We start from the raw sequence: 23,116 nt of genomic DNA, 5'->3' as shown, positions 1-23,116 counted from the left end.
ATATTAAAAAAAACTTTAATAGTTCATCTTAGTTAATTAATAAAATATACTCTTAGGAGCGCCACATGATGGCAAGTCGTATGACGTTGGTTTCATTCAGCTACGGCTAACCGCTTTTCTTAAATCCTTGGTTCAAGTTACATGAAACACCCTGTATATTACTCAAGATAACATTTCAGGAGACTATAAGGTCACAACAGTCTGGCAGCATTAACATCTGCAAGGAGGGAAACGAGACATCCTACCGCATGTGGGCACAATGTCATCACTACAGTACAGGCTAAATGTTCCAGAAAAAGCGCATTAGAATGTTTCAGCCCATGCTGTTGCTTTAATTCATTATATTCTGTAGGTCGTCCATGGCAACTTTCATCTTATTTACCGTTGAGACTTTCATTATGTTTTGTCTCATTTATGAGAATTTGTAGGAGGCTCACACCTGGCACCGTGGAAGTTTTGCTCATTGCCTGATTAATTTAACGATGCACAGTTAAACTGGAGCGAACACTGGAAAGGCTACTTACTGCTTCGTCTTTGCATATTAAGTTGTTCTCATAGAGTGCCAGCAAATAAAAAAAATGAACATTTTACTATTAGCAGGCAAATTGCTTCCCATCCAACTGTGTTGCTATGTTTTATCAAATGCACTTTCATAGGACATTACCAGCAACTTCAGTGGTTGAGTTTGGAGGAACAGAGCAGATAATAACCTTTTTCTTTTTGTCCAAGTATGTGTGCCAAGCAGCTCACCTTTACTGATGCCACTGCTCATTTCTAATTTTTATCCTTTCTTACAGCAAGCCGTCATTCCCCGTGCCATCCGTACCACAGTGCCAACAATCCCTGCCAATGTGCGATTGCACTGCCTGCCCTTGTTTGTGCGCCAGTGCATCAAAACCTACACGGCTGACTGGCACAAAGTCTTGTACAAGTCAAGCGTCTATTCGGGAACGTACAAAGAGCTGCTCAGGTTGGTTGCCAGTTTGCTTAAATTCTTTTTCACTTGATCGAAAGGGTGAGTTGTGCCAGTTGGGAGGTCAACATTGTCAAAATCACATAGCACAAAGGGAACAAAGGATAACAAAGTTGGACTATGCAGAGTACTGTGTAGCACCCGCGTTGTCAGAGCCTTTGTTCACCATGGGCTGTTTGAGTTTACTTTGGGCTGTTTGATTTAGACCACCCTTTTCACCGCTGTTGGGTTTAGCTTGGGATGTCCTGGTTGACTGCTTTAGAGGTAACCCTTCTTTTGAGGTAACCGGCAGCGTGTGCAAAGAGTGGCCGTGGCGAGATGGCGTGGCACCATGTAAGCTTCCTTCCAGCGTCTTTAGTACTGGAGGTTGTGTAATCTTGAGTTTCGATGACCCATTGTAGCGAGAGGCTGAAGAAGCATTCGCCTCCCGCTGCCGGCACTTTTCCTGATAGCATCATCCTGGTGCGGGTGACACTATCAGCCGCGGGGGTGGAGTGCATGCGAAAATGTGGCTGGTTTCGCTTAATTCATACCGCCAATGGGAAGATATCGCCGACGTATGTGGCATGAAACCGTATCATTTGCCGCCGACTCCTAAATTCATCAAAATGAATTGTTTCCTCATTGAAATTTGCTGTTTTTGATTGCCTAGTAATTCAGAAGATTCTGCAGCCTCTTTCCATGTAAGAAAAATCAATAGGCGATTGTACTTATTCGCATGAAATGTCAAATTTCAATGCAACGAAATTTCGATATAATGAAGCAAATTGACAATTTTACCGGCTTCGTTATATCGAGGTTTAACTGTATATATAGGCAATTAAATGCCACCCCTGCCACAACATCCTGCACTAATCCTCCTTGTTCATGATTCTTGCTCATTGGTGCATCAAACCTCGAAAAGGGGTTGGGATTTTGGGACATTGAAAGCAAGTACAGGAATCCTTTTTAAGTGAAGTTTGAATGATGCTCAACCTATTTTTGTCATTAGATTCACTTATTTATTAGTCATGGAGCTAGTGGGAGGTATGGGCATTTATTGCTTGGGTTTGTCTAACTGTGTAAGTTGAATTGTGTTATGGAAAGTCATAATTACCTTGACAACACATTAGCTAACTGAACAGTGTCACACTTGTGCAGTGCACTTCACTGCTGTAGTGTTTCCATTGGTTTCATCTTCCTTTTCATCTGTTCCAGTCGAATACCACGGCCAACAGACCTGCAGGACCAGGTGTATGAGGTTGACACAGAGACCGAGGTCAAGGACTCGGTATGTTAATTCTAAGCTATATTTTACAAAACATTTGTTCGTAACCTCTCTGAGATAAATGTTAGCATTTTTGTTTTTCTTTCTATGCTGGTGTTCTGTGTGTAATTCTCTAATGGCTTTTCGTAAATTAAAAAAAAAAATTGTCCATACTGTTTTAGTTAGTGGTCATGCTATGCTTGCTGTTGCAGTCTCTTCATCTGGGTTGTTAACTTTAAATGTGTTTGTAGTTCTACAGCTAACTTCAAATAATTCAACCTTGTCAGGACACGCTGTGGCCTTATGCTATAGGCAATGCTAAAATACAGTTTTGAAATTTGAAGCAAAATAAATATCTTCTAGTTCTAATGCCTTTTCATTGTGGCCTGTGCCTGTGCTCAGAGGTGGGAAATGTACCAATGGAGAAATCAATTGACCGGAGTTTAATTGAAATGAATTTCCTGACTAATTCCGCATTCGAAAACTTCGGCTCAGTTTTCCATGATTGCACTGATGTTGTTGATGGCTCAAAACCTTGTGAAAGAAGCACACCTAAAAGATTAGGGGTTTGGTAGGCACATGTGCAGGTACAGTTGTGGCTTCAGCTCCGACAGCAGAGGGTCTCTGCATGCTATTTCATGTTATGTGTAGGCTTTTGTTGATGTTCAGCCTTTTTATTTTCTCCAGGAGAGCAATCTCAAGGGTGACTCTGAGGTCATCAAGGAAGGCTACATACTCAAGGGGCCAGAATCCGGCACTGACAGCTTCATTAGCTTGGCAACAAAGGTAAATGTGTTTGCAGTCACCGCTAGAAGTGCAGTTGACTTGCCTGAGATCTAGGCGCGTAGGGGCCAAATGTTATTTGTATGCACCATCAGAAACAGTAATTATCTGAAACTGGATAATATGGGGTCCAAAACAAAATTGTATGTTCTATTATATCCATATGCATGATGCTTCCTAAGTATTGATGCTTCCTAATTGAAATTACATAATAATAGTTATGAATGATCAATAAGCAATAAATTTATTCACAAAAAGAAAAAGAGGGGCAGAGCGAAAGCGTTTGCCTGGCTTGAAGAACCGGAGATGTGTGCACATCTGGGATATCAAAGCTACCTATGCATGACTAGAGAAAAGACGGGGAATGCGGGAGATGGAAATTCAAGACGATGAGCAAAACGTGAACAAGGTGAATGCAGGAGCCAACGTTTCGACAAGTGGACTTGTCTTCTTCAAGGCGACATATGCTTTCCTCGCCACTGTGGCGAGGAAAGCATATGTCACCTTGAAGAAAAGTCCACTTGTCGAAACGTTGGCTCCTGCATTCACCTTGTTCACATTTTGCTCATCGTCTATGCATGACTAGGTTTCTTGTGTATGTCAACGTACAGAGTAGCCTGAGGAAGAAACTTCACAACATTTTTACTGCTGCTCGTGCCTTCTGTATGCTCCTGCTTAGTAGGCTTTTGCCTTACTACTCACGCTTTTATTTGAATTAGGTGACTTATAAATTTGTTGTGAACTGGAAGGATATTCAAGTTTTTAATTAAGCGAAATGAGACATCCACCCAATCCTACCAATTGCTACAAAGGAAACCCATACGGGTTCCTCGAACGAAAAGCCTCGCCGTTGAAGAAAAATTTGTCCTGGCCTGTGACCAGGACGAATTTCTTTTCAACTGCGAGGCTTTTCTTTCAAGGTACCTATATGGGTTTTCTTTGCAGCAGTTGCTGCGATTATGTGGATGTCTCATGTCCCTTAATTAAATACTTCTCTCCACCTTGCGGGCTTCCGCAGATCTATTATGCCAATATTCAAGTTTCTTTCAATAAAAATAAATTTGAGTTATTAGAGTTTGAGTTGGCTGCAAGTAATCTGTATTGAATTCTGTTTCAAACAATAATACAGAAGTGATAGAGGTGCTTTTGTGCATGTTTCTTTTAGTCTTCTGTTCTCTTATTTAGTCTATAGTGCCACATATTACCTCTGTCATCGCTTATAGTGTCAGTACCTGTGCATTATTGTAAGTAGCCTATTAGTGGTAATAGTGTAAGCAGAATATTTTGCTAATATTTCTGCTTCCCAGTGCAGCAACTGAGGCTTGCATTATGCAGCTTATTAATGCGAAAGCGTTATATGCCCCATTATACGAAAATCCAACATTGTAGTCGAGGGCATGGCTGAATGATAGTACCAAAAATGGCCACCGGCAAAGACTAAAGACGTGTAAAAATAAATACTCGGAATCATGTCAAATTTCTCAGGGAGGTTCCTGTAAACAAAGCAAGCAAACGCCTTTGAAGAGAATATTAGGTAAATTTCAGTCTGTGAGGGAATCGAACCCAGGCCTCCGGGGTGTGATACGAGCCCACTTTCCCAACACCACAGCAGCTCCATGGTTCTGATTGACTAAATGTGGGCCTAGTGCATGCGTTATTGCCAGCGTCACGTCGCAGCCATCTGGCTGACTAAACGTGTGGCCTAGTGTGTGTGTCGTTGCGCACGTGATGATGTATCCAATGGGGAGGAGGTGACGCCACACCGTGAGTGTATAATATGAGTGTATAATATGAGTGTATAAAATAAAAAGCAAGAATGTCCAGTTGAATGCCACTGAGCGGTCCTTTGAATTATGAACTTCTGGCGGGCAAGCGAGCGCAGCGCGTTGAGGCGTGTGGCGCGTTTTCATTTGGCCTTACGGAGGCGCAGTTAAAATGCAAGTGAGAGCTTGCGTAGACAAGGAATGCGCAGAAAAAGAACATTTCACCAAAAGGACTGTAATGCTTTTGCATTCCCGCACATAAGCAGTCTTACGTGTGTCTGCCGAATTTTTTATGCACTGAGCACAGTGTCTGTTTGTCAATTTATGTTTGAAAGCTGGTATTACTTTATGGCACCGTAGTTCCTTACCCATTATACATTCAGGCATGAGTGCATGAATTTAGCACGCTGTAAAGACTGTGTTCTCTGTTGAAGTTATAATTCTCTGATAACCTCTTGACATATCTTTTTTGCTCTTTTGCTGTTATGACTTGGATAATGTTATGATTACACAATACTCATTATATGTTCTCTGCAACTTGTTCCTCTCTAGTCATTCAAAAGAAGATACATGACACTAACACGAGGAGTGGATGGCAGCCACTCGCTCGAGTTTTACAAGGATGACAAAAAGACGGAATCGAAAGGCACCATCTGCATGGACTTCTGTAGCAAAGTGGTCAGGGTAAGTCACAGAAATGCATCATATATGTTAGAGCATCCTGTTTGCAAACTGCAGTTCTTCACAATATTAGGATTGTTCTTTGGTAAGAAATGTGGTGTCGTGTGCGTGGTTAGGCTATCCCAGAAGAACTTTGGAGCTTTCTCACTTTTGTGGGAAAGAATTCGAGGCGATAGCATGAGCTGTGTTGAAGTTGGGCAATATTACTTATAGTAATGCATGTTTATTCCTCAAACTCTTGTCACCGTTCAGTACTTGGCTACATGTGCTGCTTTTGCTACGCACAGCAGCATGGCCACTGCTGCATGGGGCCAAGCATGCTTGTGTGTGTATAGCCCATTGGTCTTATAAGGGCATCACACAGCCTTTCATGTACAGCCCTTATTCTCAATATTCTTCACTCTATGAATTCTTAGTACATGTCAATTCTGCCAATGCAGCGACTCTCTGTATTAATGGGCCCATAGCAAATTTTTGTTATACGCCGGAAGTTATTCTCGGGAGCGTTCTGCCGCAAGAAATTTTCAAATCAGCTTAATAATAGCCGAGATAGAAATATTTAGTGCCGTGAATCCATGATTTTTAGCAGGCGGGCTCCACTGCCATGCTCTCTCCACTCGCCTCGTCTAGCCTTCGCAAGCGAAATTCTCTCCCTGCGTTCTCCCATACCAGACCTCGAGGATTGCTTGACGCATACGTCATTTCATTTTTCATTTCATTTTTCATTTCATTTTTCATTTCATTTTTCATTTCATTTTTCATTTCACTTCATTTTTTTTTTCTCCTCGTTCTTTTTTTCCCTGCGCTACGCATTTCCGCTGACCGCCTCGCGCGCGAGCTGTTGTCTCATTTGCGCAGTGCACGATTTTGCACGCTGTGCACAAGGACACATGACTAGCAGTATAATTCAGTGCTACACGATTACTGAGGCAGAACAAGCGAATCGCAGAGTGTGATCATGCGCTGGAACACGGTAAAAAATGGCATAGTTTCGATACCTGCGCGCGTGACTATACGATCGTGGGAACAAGCTGACGAAACGGAAGTACATCGCTCTTGCTTTGGTGCAAAGTAAAACAAAAAAACATGCAGACCTTCCGTTTGTGTGTTTTATTATTTATCTAAACCTCAATTCGTCAATTCAAGCAACAGATCACACAAACAACAGATGTTGCCTTGAATAATTCTCGAAGTCACGTGTCACAACGAGCTACGTCACACTGCAGACACAATTACGTAGTTGTAGGAGCCCGACTACGTCACCGTCCCTCTCCGGGTGGATTCGCCACGAGTGAAGAAGGAAATGGCGTTCAGATTGAAATTTCAGGCCTTTCCGCGGCACATAGAGATGTAATTCTTTGCAAACACGATCGTTGGCGTGCATTCCCAGGTGAAAATAATTTCCATTCCCAGCTGGATTATGAAACCGGAAATGTTTCCCAGCTGGGAAAATTCCAGCTGGAAGCGATGCAATTTCCAGCTGGAAAGAATTTTATTCCCAGCTGGAAAGCATGCAGATTCCAGCTGGAAACCATATGATTTCCAGCTGGAAACCACATAATTTCCAGCTGGAAAGCGTGCAGATTCCATCTGGAAACCACATAATTTCCAGCTAGAATCTGCTGTATTCCCAGCTGCGACCAGTAGACATTCCAGCTGGAAATGGAAGAATCTACCAGCTGGAAGGCTCAGTGGTTCCAGCTGGAGCCAGAAAATGTTCCTACTACATTTCCAGCTTTAAACGATTCACTAGCCGCTTTGGTGTTGAGTCATGCCCAAGTGAAATCCCAGGGTGTAAGTTCGCATCACGCAGGATACAAACTGGCCAGAGCTCGCATGGATCTTAGCTCGCTGTCGCAAGTCACAGTTAGTCGCTAATGTGATTGGCCGCAGGACCAGCCGGTCCAGTGAAAATACACACAGCCAACGCAGCACAGTGCTGAAACTTTAAATCATTTATTTGAACACCTGCAGCAAGGATCGCGGAAGCATATCTTGCATCTCCCTCAAGATGTGGAATACACTTGCGCATCTCCTTGTACACCATCTGAAAGACATATTCAAACACAGTGAGTGAAACTTAAAACAATCATGACTTTAATCCACTCAGTTCTAGTAAACAGTGACCTTTACCAAAATCAGATGGATTGTATCAACAGCTTTTGGACAGTACCATAGTGTACCTTCATCACAGCCCCTTCTACAGTTAATGTGGCGCAAGGCCTCAACCTGAGCTCTCGCAAGGCTCTCAACTTGAGCTGCAGAAGCGATGCAGTGATTGTTAAATTGCTTAGCACCGTTGACTGTAGCTTTAGTCTAAATGGAGTTCAAATGAGCTCACTTGTATTTTGAACTAGGCGTGTGATGTAACTCAACAGCCTCCCAAGAAGCATTTATCTTCTGAATAACGCAGGAGCTTGAGGGCCAGTCTTTTTATGTTATCGTCGTTTTTCACCAATTTAAATGCCTGTTTGCAAACACACACTTGCAGAGAAAGCACGCCATAATTGTGCTTATATTGTGTTGCGCAGATTGACACATACACACTAGTATTTCATAGGTGTATGCGCAACATTAGGCACAAACATTGCATGGCACTATTTCTAATTGGACTATTGGAGACAAAAGGGGCTTACGCAAACTGGCAAGCACTTCGCATATACAGGATGATAATTTTTAGTTTTTATACAATTTTTAAAAATCGCCTGTTGAAGATACCATAATTATAGTCCTTGAGCTGGACCCTTCAGAGAGGTGGAGATTACTTGCACAAAAAATCGAAACACATATTCAACTAATTGTAAAAAATCAAACAACTTCCTAATTTATTACATTACGGCACATATAGCAATCTACGAATTGTAGCCGATGAGATTGCCAGGCGTATCCACTTGGACTTAACTTCCAGAATGACACCAGTTGAAAATATGCGTCATCAAATTCGCCGTAAATGTGCACTGTTGATTTACTTGCTTTTTTTATCAAAACACTCTTTTATGCATTGGAGCACAAAAGTAATTGGAACGCCTATTTATTTCGTCTCACACTTTGGAAAATAATATCTCGAAACTGGCGCAATTCTGGAAATTCATTTAAAGTGGATGCATTTTGCAAACTCACAGGCTACAACTCATTAATTGCAATGTATACAGCAAGGTAATCAGTTAAGAAGTTAATTTGTCAATTTTTGATAATTAGTTGAAGATTTGTTGCGATTTGGCGTGCTAATAATCGTGTACCTCTTCGAATAATTCAGCTCAGCGACATTAATTATGCTATCTGCCACAGGTGAATTCTACAAATTCCGTAAAACAAAGATGATCACCTTGCATACGAACATCACGTACAGCATGGACCTATGATATCATGCTCGAGCGTGCCAACTTTCAGGATAAAAATGAAGATTAATTACATTCAAAACATAAACAAGTGAAATATTTACCTCGATATGGTAGAATCGGGGCTGGAGAAAACGGTGCTGTTCGATCCGCACTGGTGAATCCACAACACCACAACTTACAGCAATAAAAACCGTTGACACCCGCTTGCCTGTACTTGTAACGTCGTCCAGAGAAGAAACTGTTTAAAAAGAATTACTTCATGTGCAAGATCATGCAGGTTCCTCATAAAAACTTGTTCGTCAATCACTAACCCACACCCGAGAATCTCACGTTGTTTTACTGCCCGGCTATGTGCCGCCATGTGCTGTACGAAACTGGGGGCACTGTGGCGTCGTCATATTTTATATATTCGGTCTGCATCTGTAATGCTGCTGTTTGCTTCGAATAAAAATCCGAGCTTCTCTGCGAACTACTAATATTGCAATACCAGCCTATTATTTTATTATTAGTGTCAAAAGAGCACATCAAGACAAGATACGAGACTAAAGCTACTAAGCATTCAACAAAAATGGCGGCGATTGTAGCGGCGTTGTGCAGGAAGGAAAAAGGAGCAGCGGTCACCGCAGCCTGATAACTGCTGAAGGTGCCATATGTTAGGGCTCTTTTTTTGGTACACTAGCCATTTGTGCAACGGCTCATCATGACCAATCGGGCAAGCTCCTCGCTAGACGACGTCGACAGTGTAGCAAGATAACAGTGTCGATCAGGAGCGCGTCGCTTTTCTCCTACAAGTAAGGTTCAATAAAAGTGGCGGTTTTCCTGGTGATATGTTTTTTTTTTTTTGGCAACTCGATCACACAGGGCACTTTCGATTGCAATCGATCCCGATCAGGCCCGATCGCGATCAAAGGTACCCTGAGTGATGAGCATTTCCATGCAGTTCATGCACTTATAATTACAATTGCTGTCTCAACACAAACGAAGAAAAACAAAACTTTTGTCGCTGCAAGAGTAAAGCTTTCGTTCCGATACAAACACCACCTAGGACTAAATATGGGCATGTTGCAGATATAAAAAAAATGTCTTGATGCAAGTGGGAACCATCCGGCTATTCTACGCCTGCCACTTTCCAGTCGGTAGATTCTACTTCCAGCTGGAAAATGCTCTACCCAGTTGTTTCCAGCTGGAAGCGCTGTTTCCAGCTGAAAAATGCTGTATCCAGTTGTTTCCAGCTGGAGCTGGAAAACTTCCAGCTGGAAGACCAGCTGAGGTGGATTCCACTTCCAGCTGGAAAGTGCCATTTCCAGCTATTTCCAGCTGGCTCTGGAAAATTTCCAGCTGGAAGGGCTAATTCCAGTTGGAAACCTGGCTGGAAATACCATTTCCAGCTGGAAATTCAGAGCCCATTTTCATGTGGGTTGTTTGCTCCGCGTTTGTCAGCTCAAAATGGCCAGACCTGGTGAGGGGCCCTTTAAGGAAAGGAGGTACTCGGGAAGGTTGGCAGCTGCACTTGTTCTTCTTGTTCATAATTGCATAATTTTTTGCACCCCAGTCAAAACTGAACCAATGTAGTGCATCCAAACTTGCGCAGCAACAGCTGGAAATGCAGTGACCTTGTGGGGAAATGCGCTGATGAGACGGAGTTGGGAACAAAATATTTTCGCGAACAAGGGCATTGGATAATATTTCACCCACTCTCATTCATTGCTTCCAGGCTTGTTATCATGAGTAGCAATGAGAAATGAAAGTCTCATTAGGTGAAATCGCTTTCATTGTTGCGTGTCCTGCCCTCACCATTAGAACATCATTAGTCTTCGTCTACTCTCACTCGGCTTATCCCAAATCCTATCAAAAAGAGACTCGGTTTACCCGTGATATCCTGGACTGAGGACACTGCCTGTTTAGGGCGAAAACTCTCGCCTGCTCATTTTTTTATTAATATTTATTACTACTGCTACTACCCACGACTGGACAAAAGTTCTTGTTCACTTGTATACCATTGGGTGTAAGGCAAAAACTTAGTCTTCACTGATGGCATGTTGTGTCTCTTGATATTTCCATTTGCTTCTTTGCCAATCTTATCAAAAAACATAACATTATGGCCTAGCTCTTAGTAAAAAAACACTTTGTAGTTCCTGTTCTTTCCTTGTGCTCTTGATCTTGAGCACCGGTGTCTTTATCAGTTGCTTGCTTTAGTTGTTTGTTGAACTTGGGTGTGACTGTCACCTCCAGTTTAACTTAATATTAGAACATACATAACTGAGTGATTTTACTGCTGCATGGCATGAAGGCACCTTCTGTAAGACAAACCTGTTACTAAACTCGATGTATGTGCTACATGTCGCTTCTTTTCTCATATCAGATTGAAAAAGTCATGCTGCCACGGTCAACTTGATAGTCACATTGTCGGGTCCTGTTACTTCACAGGGACCTGACTCGAGTGGTTCTTGCAACAATAAGTGCAGCTCGTATTATGGAGTTTTCATTGAGGCTGATTGAACGTGGACTCTGCCGCTGTGCAGAATTCCAAGCGGAGCAAGCTGAGTTTCGAGCTACGCATGCAAGATGGCCACAAGTCGTGTGTGCTGGCAGCTGAGAGTGAGATCGAGATGGACGGCTGGATGGCCATGCTGGTGGCCATCACCACCAACTACCGGAATGCCCAGGAGTGCAGCAAGAAGGCTGCGGCCACCGTCGTCTCATCACCTGAAGGTCTGCTCTCCCTGTGCCCCATATTTTTGTGTTCGGTGCTTTCTTGTGGAGACCGAAAAGGCTCACATAGGTGCCATTGTGCTTCAGCAAGGTGAATGGGGATTGTTGCCTTGTGTGAAACGTCCTCCACTTTGCAGATTTTTGCAGAGCTTCTGCGAATGTAATTTTTATTTGGCATGTCAGGTTGTGAAATCATTTCGCTTTGCGCTGCTAAGTTCCTGTACGCCAATGTCAGTGCAACTTCACTAGCCAGGCGGTGGTCCTGCTTTCAATAATATCACCTATTAGACAACTTTTAAGTTTGTTTCTGAGTTATTAAGCTGTGGGTAGAAATTTGTCATTACATGAAGCTTCCTCCATATTCTGGATTTACATATAATTTATTTAGTCATCAAACATTAGGAACACTTGTAAACATGCATAAGTTATTCTCTTTGCACTTTTATTATCTTAGCAAGGCGTTTTAGGCCAGTTGGTAATCTGTAGATTTTTCACTTGGTGTTCTAGGACGACACTTGAAACATGAAATGACAGGCACAATCATTAACTTCTAACTAAGGTTTATTAAGGGCCAAAGTATTGTGGTATTGCGGATTATGATGAATTACATTCACGAGAACATTGTGAACAAGTAAATGCAGCACTTCTGTATGTACCCATATTGATAGCTTTCAGTACCAATTTTACTTAGATACTTGGTCTAAAACCTTTCCAGAAAATGTGGTAACGTCACCTTCATCTCCTTATGGCTATGGAACATTGAAAAGCTTGGAGCACAGCAAGAACCCAGACTTGGTGAAGGTATTGAAGCCTTTTCTTTTTGTTCCTGATGTTTGCTCTGGACTAGTGCTGATATGTGTAACCTTATAGAAAATCTGTTTTACTGGTTTTGATTTCACAGAAGAGGATGTGACTAATAGATCTCACTAAAATGATTGTGTTATGTTCTACCCAAATGAAGTATATACCTATGTGCTAAAGCTATGTTTGGTGAATTGTATATTTAGCTTGCCTATTTTTTTTTTTTTTCAGTATGCTAAGGAAACGGACTACTCCATATCCCAAGCACGCAAGCAGAATAGGCAGAACCTGTTCTCTATTTATCCAGACTTGCAGGTAAGTAGCATTTTAGGAATTGTGGTCTTGGCTAGGTGCTACATTCTATGATAAGTGACATCACTATTTCTTTGTGGCATTCTACAGGCATGAACTGCTAGCACTGTTTGTAAGTACTGCATAGTGTTAGCAAAGTGCTAATCAACTTGCATTTCTTGTAGTCTGTAGAATGATGGGCCTACTTCAAATTGTACTGTTGCCTTTTATTCCTGAAGTGCTCATTAGCATTGTGCCTCTGGTTTCATCACTTACATTTTGTTTATAGCACTTTACTTACCATAGCTTTTCTTGCCAAAGTCAATTTGTAGGATGCCGAATGCAATGGTTTGATATGCGATTGGTAACAGGTTGCCTAGCCAGCTGTTACCTATGCCGCTAAAATCAATTGGTATTTGTGGCTTGCTAAGGACCTGCGTGATTGAGGTGCTTCTTTCGCTGCTGCCAATCCTTGCAGAGATCAAGCAGCTGCTTGCACATCTCTAACTACGAGCGACGTGTGGAGCCCTTCAAGGAAGAGTTCAACACTCGCATGTTCGTGAAGTGCGAAGAGGTCAAGTTCAATCTGCAGGCACCTCTGGACTGCCAGAATGGATCCCTCTGCCAGGTAAAGTATTGCTTGACAATTTCGCACCAACTGTACTGTAAAGCTTACCTTGTCGTGTAGTACTGTAGGCATTGAAAGCTTATGGGGCATAGTTTCTGCAAAACAGTTAAATTTTCAAATGGTTTGTGCCTGCACTTAGTAAGACTGTACAATGCTCGGTTGGTGGCACATATTAGTAGACGCTGGGAATTAAAATGCACACCACAATGCATGAGCATGTTGCGGAATTATTAAGCTTTTTCTTAGATCCCCCGCCCCATAGTTTTTGACGCTAATGGTGCACCTTGGGTCAAGTGCCTGAAAAGAGGGTGCATCGACTACCTTTAAATAATGATGGTTCACAGTTTGTTGCTACTATAGTAATCTGTGCTTGCTTAAGTTTAGTCCTTGTTTTTTATCGGCTTGTCCTCGTGTCTTCACGCAAACCTTTTTGGTATGCATTTCAACCAACTAGCTCAACTATCTCCTCTCCTTAGTTTAGAAAGAAGGTCCCCTTGCAGTCTTTGACTTCGGGACCTCTTTCTCTTCATTAACATCCTGTAATCTTTCTAATCGTCACAGTAAACCCGATTGTGATTCTGAAAGTACAATAGAAATTGTGGTTGGCAGACAAGTATTAATAAAGGTATGATGCCTGTACCACTGCAGTACAGTTTAAGTTCAATGGTTTGCTGTACAATATTTTGAATGGTATGAGTGAGACATGCACGAGACAATAAATTACATACACAAATCCATGTGTGCGTGTATGTGAGCCATTCTTTTGTGTGCCTCCCTCTTGCCATTCGAAAAAATTTACAGGGAACAACACTATCTTTCATTCAAAAACAAATTCACCTAAATAAACTTCACTCTGCTGAAGTTTTGGAGCTATAAGGAAGTTTCTTCTTTCTCTTTGAATGCATTAAAAAAATTGCTTATTTCATACTGCAGACTTAGTCTTAAAGAGAGTGATTATTTCTTTGGTTTAGAGAGATAATATTGCTTTGTGTTCTCTAACAACGCTTTTGCACCACCTTTTGTGTTAAGTGACTGGGATATTTAAGGTGCCGCTGTGCCATTTGATCTCCCAACGCTTTGCTGGTGCCCATGTGTGGTACATTCCTTCCGTGCTCGTTGAATGCTCGTAAACATCAAAGTAGGAGCAGACACGCGCCTCCTTGAGCTTAAAGGAATAGCTAAGTTTAGAATTATTTATTTATTTCTTCTATTTGGCACGAGAATAATAGGTGCTTGGTGTCGGCATGGTATACAAAGCATGGGTATTGTCTTTGTTAGAAGTTTGTGTGCACTTGTGTCAGGATTACAAAAATAGTCATGCCGTCTGGCAGTACCGAAAATACTTTACCCTAATACACTAACTTAATGGGGCTCTTTAGTTTCTCTTTTACTAAAAATTACATAAACCTGCAAGCTTTTTCTTTTGTGTGAGCCAGTGTGACAACCTTCCAAAGGAAGTGGTATATTGGCACTCTTCAGGGCTTTCTTTTGCCGTGCGCTCAGTGTAATGTTCTTCGAGTCATCCTCACGGACTTGGACAACGTTAGATTAGGCTCTCTCGCTTTTGTTGCTCTAAAATTTGGTGGCTCTGGACATGCAGGTTGAACCCTACTTTACCACCATGGCGGTTTACGATGTCCGTCACATGCGCAAGGTGACAGAGGATTTTCGCTTCGACGTCAACAATTCGTACATGCGTAACATGCTGCCAAAGACAACACGGAGGAAAAGTACCAGCGGCTCGGCTCCCAATGGGACCGCAGGCACTCAGCTGAACGACTCACTGGTACCTGGAATGAGCGAGCTCGGAGAGGAATGGCTAGCATTTCCGCAACAGGTAATAATTATACCATTCCCTTTTATTGTTCTTATTTTTTTGACATACTCTGCTGACTTGTTTTGCCGGTATTCTTGCCCAGATACACTATTCTTCCTACCCTTATTTTGTGTTACAGCGAGCAGTTGCTATAATCGTTTGCCGCCTCCCATGATGGCTAAGTGGCTGTATAGCATTTGCTGCCAAGCATGGTGTCGCAACTTATATAAGTTCAATTTGGGATCATGGCTGCTGCATTCCGATGGAGGCGAAATGCAAAGTTGTTTATGTATTGTTCTTTATATGCACATTTTAAAAACCTCAGTGGTAAAAGAACTATGCAGATCCCGCACACTAAGAGAGACAATGTTGTGCGAAGCATTTTCCGGGTAGCTGACAATACAGCATTATCCGGGGTTCTTGAGAGTTAACGAATGGACCAATGTGTATGTGTTAAGCAAACAACTGTGTGTGTGATGACAGAAGCAAGATGGCAATGACGATAGTATGACGGCAATGGCACAATGAGAGTTTTATTTCTACTTCAGTGAAGAAATAGTACAACGTGTTCTGTTACGAACCGGTCCAATCCTGAAGGCGGCACAATGTCGCACAGCGTCTTTGTAGCGGTGTATGGTACGAGGAAAAGACAGGAATCTTGGCCAATCCCGAAAGCTGTGCGGCTTAACACAGTATCTTGAAGTGTTAGGTACCATGAGGGAATAATAAAGAAAACTGGCACGCACCAGCCCGTGATGCCCAGGATAGACAGGGGTATGTCTGACCACTAGTGCGTGCCCAAATGACCACGTTTGCACCCTGGGATGGGATGCACATGCCAGCCATCTTAAAGAGCTAGTCGGCCTTGGCACAAGAGAAACGTGTGTGCAATCGTGGCCTAATGGTTAGAGTAATGGTTAGAGCTGCTGTGCTGGGAGTCACGAGGTTCAATCCCACCATAGGGCACTTGAATTTTCTTTTTGTTGAAGAGGCTCGGAATGTTGCTAGGTGAGACCTTACCTGCCTACCGCACTGTGCCTGGGATGAGGCAAAGAGCGCCTCGCATTAAGATTGCATTCACCTGGCTTATCGTGGCTGCATAACTCCCTCCACCCCCTTCCCCCCGCAGGCCGTCTTCATGGTTCAGCGTCCAGACTCCGAGCTGTTCCTGGTGGTGCGGGTAGAGAAGGTACTGCAGGGAAGCATAGCGCAGGCCTCGGAACCTTACCTTCGGCACAGCAGTGACGGCCGCCAAGGGACCAAGGCCCAGAAGATGTTCCGCCTGTGCTGCCAGCGGCTTGACCATTTCCGCATGCCCTTTGCGTGGGCCGCCAAGTGAGCACCCATTGCTTGATGGCTTCCACATCACTTTTCTCTCGTTGAAATATCTGTTTGGGACAAGCATCTGTGGGCTGGTTTTAAAGGTGCATTAAAGGCGATTACGAAATCAAGCTGGAATGACGGACCAGGGCTGCAAAATGTTTGAAGCGTCGCCTCTGCGAAACACAGCTGCTCATAAAGTTAGAAATTAGCCTTAGACGTAAAACAGCATGGTTGCCGTCACTGGGAAAATGCGGCACCGGCTCCCATGATGTAGCAGGACCCATTTGTAGTGGGTGAATTGTAGTCAACCACTGATTATTAAATTTTTTTTTTTTGCATTTCAGCTTTAAGGAAGGCTTGATGTGGCTAGTGTTATTTTTCTACAGAACTATTCATACTGCTCTACCACCGCTATTTGTGAGAGTGTGGGACTCTCTTCAACAGGACTTGTGAATCAAATCAGGCTTGGCTGGACATGGCCTCAAAGATTCAAAGTAGACAAAAAAAAAAAAATTGCCAACATAGCTATCGAAGAAAACTTCACTCACTATTGCCAATATGAACGGAAAAATTTTGCTTTGGTAATTATGTTTTTGGTCTCTTTGGTCATGAATTCAGCACCTGCTGAATTCGTGGTATACTGAAGGGCCATTCGGCCTTTCTACTGTCTTAAGGAGTCCTGCAGCTTTTGCAGTGCTGCAAACAACTTCTGAGATAGAAGTATAGACTCTAGATAGGTGTTTGCCTTTACTATTCCTTCAAACAGTATTCCATGGGGTTCATGCAATAGTGCACTGGACGCTGTTCACTGTGTTGCTTCAGCTCCTCTTTCAGTACATATGACATGTGTCTTACTAAGTGCCTTCCATAACCACATTCTCTTCTCTCCTCCTGCGACAGACCTCTGTTCAGCCGTCATTCCAATGAGTTGGACAAGTTCATGGAGTTTGGGCAGATCTATCGGCAGGATAGTGCCAAACTCTCTGAAGAAGACACGCTAAAGTTCCTCTGCGACCTCAAGAGGTAGGCTTCCTTTTTTTCTCGTTAAAGTAACCTTTAATGCAAATGAGCATGTAAGAAAGAGTGACATTTGGACATTTCGTGCATTAGTGACTGAAATGCTTAAAGCATCACTTGCACTGAGCACTCATGAATGAGAAAAATGATGTTGACATAAGAATAGTGCCACTACTGTTGAAAACACAAAAGGAGCTCCCAATAAGTATTCCTCTCCTTTTTGTCATTGGTAAACAGTCGAACAACATAAAGATAATTGCATTGCATTTGAACATGAAAAAAACAGAAAACTTGGCTGACTTCATTGAATTTTGATAAAGGGCTACCTCCCCTTATAGTGAGTGCTCTATCAGTACTAGATTTAGAAGTGTTGTAGTACGAACTTTCAACAGTGTATAAAAGGAAGGAAGATTAAGTGTGACTCACTAGTGAAGCTTCACATGCAGAGCTACATAATGTGTCATGGTTGTCACTGTTGAGTATTGTCTACTAAAGATGGTAATCATTGTTGACTAGTACAGTCAAACCCACTTATAAACGATACTGGTTTTAACAATATAGGGGTTATAACAATGAAAAGCTGCTGCACTGTCAACTTGGGTGTATTTTCCATGGTGAAATAACCTGCTTACTACAATGCCCCAATGCCACATTATCAGTTATAACAATAAAGTTTGGCTGCTGGGTGTCCGAGCCAAACGGTTGTGAAACTTCAAAGATTTCATCTCTCTTTCTGATTGCCAGAATCACAGGCATGCTACATTTTTCTTATTATGCAATCTGGTGTGTACATCTAGGGTGAAGATTATTTTCTGCTTATGACAGGTATGCATTAGATGTGGGGGCATGTTAAAACAGGGCAAACACTGCCAAGGAAAGCAGCATTTTTTTTTCTTTCTTTTTCTGCCTTTAAATTTGACCCACTGGCTAATTTGATCAATTCTGTTGGTCCTGTTAAGGTCGAATTAATGGAAGTCAACTTTAATTTGTTTTCAGATATCTTCTTGAAGATTTTATCTGCTCAGTTTAGCATGCATGAAGTATCATAGTACTTACGGCATGCATTCTTCTCACTTGCTTAGTGTTTATTCTTCTTTCTTGTAGGCCAGAGAAAGTGAAACATTTCACAGTGATTCCAGGGCACATCAAGGTTTCGCTGAGGCTATTGAGACCTGATGAGACTGTTGACAGTGAGTGCTCTTTATCTTATTGTCTCCGTGAATTGGTTCCGCATTGTGATGCCATTCAGCTTTCTGCAGCTGGCTGCTGAGGCATGGTTGTGTGTAGTTAAAAGTGCATTGACATTTTATTGGTCTGCTGTATTTACTTAACAGCCGTGCATTCTTTTTTTTTCTTTTTTGAAATTCTTATGCTTCAATGTTGACATTTGCATTATTATGGATACCATGATATTAGCATAAGCGGTGCCACAATGCAGCTAATTTTGATTGCCTGGAATCCTAGTGTTCCCACTGTTTTGCCATCCAATGCTGGTAAGGTCTTTCTTGAAATAGATTGGTGTTGCACATAGTTCTGTGTTGCAGTGCAAGAGGAAGGCCATGTAGGGAGAATGATGTATGGAATGCTGCTGAATTTCTCTGCAGGCTTGAGGTGGGGTATCAAGCTACTGGTGCTAGTTTCAAAATTTCATATCAAGTGGGCAAAGTGCAGCCTGCGTTAGGTCTTCATTTCAACAATGACCAGTGCTGTCATTAGTTGGGCAAATGCGTAGTGTGGTGAACAGCAGTTGGCGATTAGAAAAATGGTTTAAGGAATGATGAAGGATGTAATTGGTAATTGTATAATTTTTCAGATTGACCCATGTTTCAATATCTTTTTTTCTCCCTTGGCGTGCAGTTCATCTAACTGCTTGGCTGAGTGTAATGATGTTTTTGCCATTCTTCAAAAACAGTCTGTTTAATTCGCTTTGCCACAGACTCCCTGACAACGTCTCTGGTTCCTGTGGTGCCATTTCCGATGCCTCCCAAGCCCAGGGAAGGCCCCACACTCGAAGTGCAGCAGTTCCCTACGGATGTGGCAGCCGACAGTCATCCATTCTTTTCTTACCTCAATCACCTGTACGTCTACCCCAAGAGCCTCAAGTACGACAGCCAGAAAGCATTTGCCAAGGTATGTTAGTTATAGCAACATTGCTTCTTGGTCACTGGTGCTTAGTATTTTCGATGGGACAGCAGTCTGTCTTGAATGCACCCTAAAATTATGTCTCAGAGTGATGGAAACAAGCTTGATTTCTTATTCAGGGAATTACATCTTTAAGCCAGTGCACATAGGTATTGCGAAATGGCATGTCACAATACTCTACTGTCCAACATCATCAATGCATTTACATGTCATGTGACCACTTACAAGTGCTTGCACCTCAGCCAGGTCCATCCTGCTTGTCATCAAAAATACATTTTGCTAACACTAAGACTCCTGCACCATGAGCTTGTTTTAGAGCGATAGCTCTACTGCTCCAGGTACAAGCCCAGAAAGCGCCCGGTTCTGTAAATCTGACCTTCAAGCTCAGCGAAGGCCAAATTGGAATGCACAGGGTGCTGACAGCGCCAAGCAGTGCCTGTGTGTTTTCCGTTAATCCCATCTCGTGCGCCATTGAGGGGCGACATCTGCAGTGCTACTGGCACACCCATCACTCGCGCCTCCTGAGATGCCTTCAGTTCAATGCTAAACCATGCTAGCGCTTTCAGTGCTTTGTCTTCGGGTAAAACTAAAAAATTTTTTTATTAGATACAGTCAGTAGCTTCAGTGGGTCCAGATTCACCATGAAAGTTAGGTTCGTGTGTGATTTGGCGCCGATGCTCTTGACGCTCGTGCGGCAATAGATTGTTCTATCTCCCTAGCACTGCTGTGTACCGAGTCTCTCCTGCATCACAATGCACTATGCAGTGAAGAGTTAAAAGGCCAAGCAAGGTTGAGGGTCCACATTTAATTTCGCTGTGAACAGCAGTTACGAGCTCCGAAATGGACCAAGTGCCTTTGTTTGTTCACGTGCCGCTGATTAGCGGTTTAATGATGTCAGGGGCATGCCTCTTGTAGCAGGGGCATTCCCTGAGCTGCAAAGGACTATGCACAGCAGCTGAAAGATAGGAAGTGGCTCCGGTACGGTTGATGCGAGGTAGTGAGGAGCAAACCAGGACTGAATGTCTCTTTGAAGGTGCCAGGCAGAAGACAATGCCGTCACAGAAGCTTGAAAAGAAGTGCCTGTTTTGAGGTGCTACTAGTAATGGTGTGAACATATCTGTCTGGAGGACACTGTTGGAGATTGCAGGAGCGCCTTGTAGTTTGGACAGCAGTGTTATCTTCAAGTATATATAGGCATGTGGGCTTTATAGTCTGCATCCCATTTGCAGGTTTCAGACTCCTGTTTGCAGTAATTATGTTAAGAGGATAAGAGTCGCTGAAGTTCTTTATATCGAGCTGTCCTTTCTAAAGGTTGCCAGCTTGCATAGTACCGCCAATGTAGCATCCCTTGAAGATGTCTCCCAAAGCATCCGTTGAATTTCTCTGCAGGCAAGAAACATATCGTGCTGTGTGGAGCTCAGAGACAGAGACGATGAAGGAACGAAACCACTAAAGGTGAGTCAGTGACTCAGTCATACGACTTAAACGTTAACTGTTTTGTGGCAATTGTGAATGACAGCTCCACTGACCTTTCCCAGATATGGAATGTGTCCACCATAGTCTCTTGTTGAACAGGCTACCTAAGTCACTGAATTGTCCTTTTGCACGGTGAATGATCTTGCAGCCATTGTCTTGTTTGTTCTAATCTGATGTCAGAGAGCAACGATGTGCCCTGTTTTGTAGCTCTTTCAGCATTGTTATGGGTTTATTTTGTTCCTGCAAAAGCATATCACTGTTGTATTGCTAGTGTTTTACAACTTTCCTAAGAGCTGTCTTAAGTCATACAGATATTCTTTTGCATAAATTGTGCACTTAAATCCTTCATGACCTTATTACATATTTTATAAATGATTTTTTGATATCGCTGACTCCGTTTGCAAATTTTCAGTGCATCTATGGTCGACCAGGGGAGCCCCTCTTCGTCTCGCAATCATACACAGCTGTGACACATCATTGTGTCACGCCTGACTTTTATGAAGAGGTAAGGAATTCTTTTCTATCTCGTGACTGTTTGGTGCTTCACGTAGAAAAAAAAAAGCAAAAACACCACTGGACTTCATTTGTTTTTTTTTTCTTGCACTATACAATGAAACATAAAATACGTAGTTGTGGTTCCACAAAAATAAGGAACACCATTAATAAGTTTTGGATATATGCCTTAACCAGTGGGAACTGCGCTTTCAGTAGTTCTATGTATAGTATTTAATTTACAGCGCTCAAAGTTTAATTTCTTATCTACTGCTTTCTCCTTGCCCTTACCGATTTCTTTTACATGCTGTCCAAAATTTGTTTTGTGCACTGGAATATCAGTTCAATATGATCACGCATAAATTTCAAGTAGTTCTTTCTTTCAAGTTCATTTAGCACATTTATGCCATTACAGCTCAGTGCAGCATTTCGCAGATGTTATTAATTGTAGAATGTAGAGCTGATAGCTGAAGATTACGAAACCTGGGCTGGTATAATGCAAGGATTCCTTTCTTTCACTTATCATGGCTGGCCAATTAAGGGGTAATGCAGGTGGAGCGCCATGTGGACCATTGAAGCAACACGAAAAGGAATAACGTCAGAATAGAATAATTTCATTATCCTGGCCCCCCTTTAATTTTTATTGACTGAGGTTTTCTAAAGCTTTGCTGTGTGTGCGCAACAAGATGCAAATTTTTCGGTATGGATGCGATGTTACACATTCTGCAACTGAAGTGTGCCAGTATTACAGAAAGAAAATAAAAAGAAGAGAGGCCCTTTACAGAAATATTTACTAAATTTAAAATTAGTTGCACTGCAAGTGTTTGCCTAGCATGAATTAATATAGACTGTTTTGTAACTGTATCATGTTTAACATCAGTCATTTCTCGAAAATGTTCTCTACAGGTGAAGGTTGTGCTTCCTCTGGAATTGCACGAACAACACCATCTTCTGTTTACCTTTTATCACGTGAGCTGCGACATTGCCAAGGGCGCCAAACGCAAGGAGGGTCCCATTGAGAGCATTGTCGGCTACTCCTGGCTACCTCTATTCAGCAAGGGGAGGTTGGTGCAGTCCGTGCCTTTTTTTGTGATCGTTGGGCAAGAGAGGATACAGATAGCTATACCCTCATTTGCACCAAGAGGTTTGTTACAGCGACTTTGCTGATTGCAGTGGCCAACTCTTCTAACTAATTGCATGCGAATAGGCAACTATTGGACGTCACTTCCTTTTCCTTGCGATCTACATCCTCTTGCCTGTGCCAAGCTCAGATGCTACAGTGGCGTGAAAGGAGCTAGAGGCTGTCTGTTCAGTACAAGCAATATCCATGTCTCTGGGCAGTAAAACCAGTTTTCCGACACAGTGTCTTCTGTGAAACTGTTCTAGGCAAAAGAAAGAAACCAAAGCTGCTTAATTGACATTCGACCCTACTCTAGTTGCTTATCTCTAACTTTATGGCCACTAATGTCAGTGATGAACAGACAAAGTCAGTTACTTCTCATCTAAAGCATTTGTGCATCCCAAAAAATTATGGAGAACTGTTGTAACCTGGAATGGGGGCTCTCTTTGTGCATTGAAACCCCTGAAGCGTTCTACTTTTGGAAGTATGGCACAAGTAGACCTTGGGACTG

At 42.5% G+C, this 23,116-nt stretch overlaps 1 protein-coding gene and 1 long non-coding RNA gene across 7 annotated transcripts in view; one reads left to right on the top strand and one right to left on the bottom strand.

Annotated features, from left to right (window-relative positions):
* Ziz (dedicator of cytokinesis protein Ziz) overlaps positions 1-23,116 on the top strand; it is a 200,005-nt gene that overhangs the window by 84,665 nt on the left and 92,224 nt on the right. For all 6 annotated transcript variants that reach the window (XM_065440172.2, XM_065440187.1, XM_065440179.2 and 3 more), the window contains exons 3-18: positions 798-970; positions 2,171-2,243; positions 2,907-3,005; positions 5,318-5,449; positions 11,310-11,499; positions 12,215-12,300; positions 12,532-12,615; positions 13,070-13,219; positions 14,820-15,056; positions 16,165-16,370; positions 17,259-17,381; positions 18,480-18,565; positions 19,312-19,505; positions 20,907-20,972; positions 21,406-21,498; positions 22,392-22,549. In XM_065440172.2, the coding sequence (XP_065296244.1) occupies positions 798-970; positions 2,171-2,243; positions 2,907-3,005; positions 5,318-5,449; positions 11,310-11,499; positions 12,215-12,300; positions 12,532-12,615; positions 13,070-13,219; positions 14,820-15,056; positions 16,165-16,370; positions 17,259-17,381; positions 18,480-18,565; positions 19,312-19,505; positions 20,907-20,972; positions 21,406-21,498; positions 22,392-22,549 (2,150 nt within the window). The remainder of the gene's footprint in view (positions 1-797; positions 971-2,170; positions 2,244-2,906; positions 3,006-5,317; positions 5,450-11,309; positions 11,500-12,214; positions 12,301-12,531; positions 12,616-13,069; positions 13,220-14,819; positions 15,057-16,164; positions 16,371-17,258; positions 17,382-18,479; positions 18,566-19,311; positions 19,506-20,906; positions 20,973-21,405; positions 21,499-22,391; positions 22,550-23,116) is intronic.
* Positions 7,387-9,084, bottom strand: LOC135907324 (uncharacterized). The gene is made up of 2 exons (XR_010565975.1): positions 8,889-9,084; positions 7,387-7,493 (listed from the first exon to the last, which is right to left on the bottom strand). It is a non-coding gene; the product is annotated as an uncharacterized lncRNA (long non-coding RNA).

Source organism: Dermacentor albipictus, chromosome 1 (assembly GCF_038994185.2).
Source record: "Dermacentor albipictus isolate Rhodes 1998 colony chromosome 1, USDA_Dalb.pri_finalv2, whole genome shotgun sequence".
In the NCBI taxonomy this organism is placed as follows: domain Eukaryota; kingdom Metazoa; phylum Arthropoda; class Arachnida; order Ixodida; family Ixodidae; genus Dermacentor; species Dermacentor albipictus.
The sequence above is the reverse complement of the archived record's forward strand: the minus strand, read 5'-3'. Positions and strand labels throughout refer to the sequence as shown.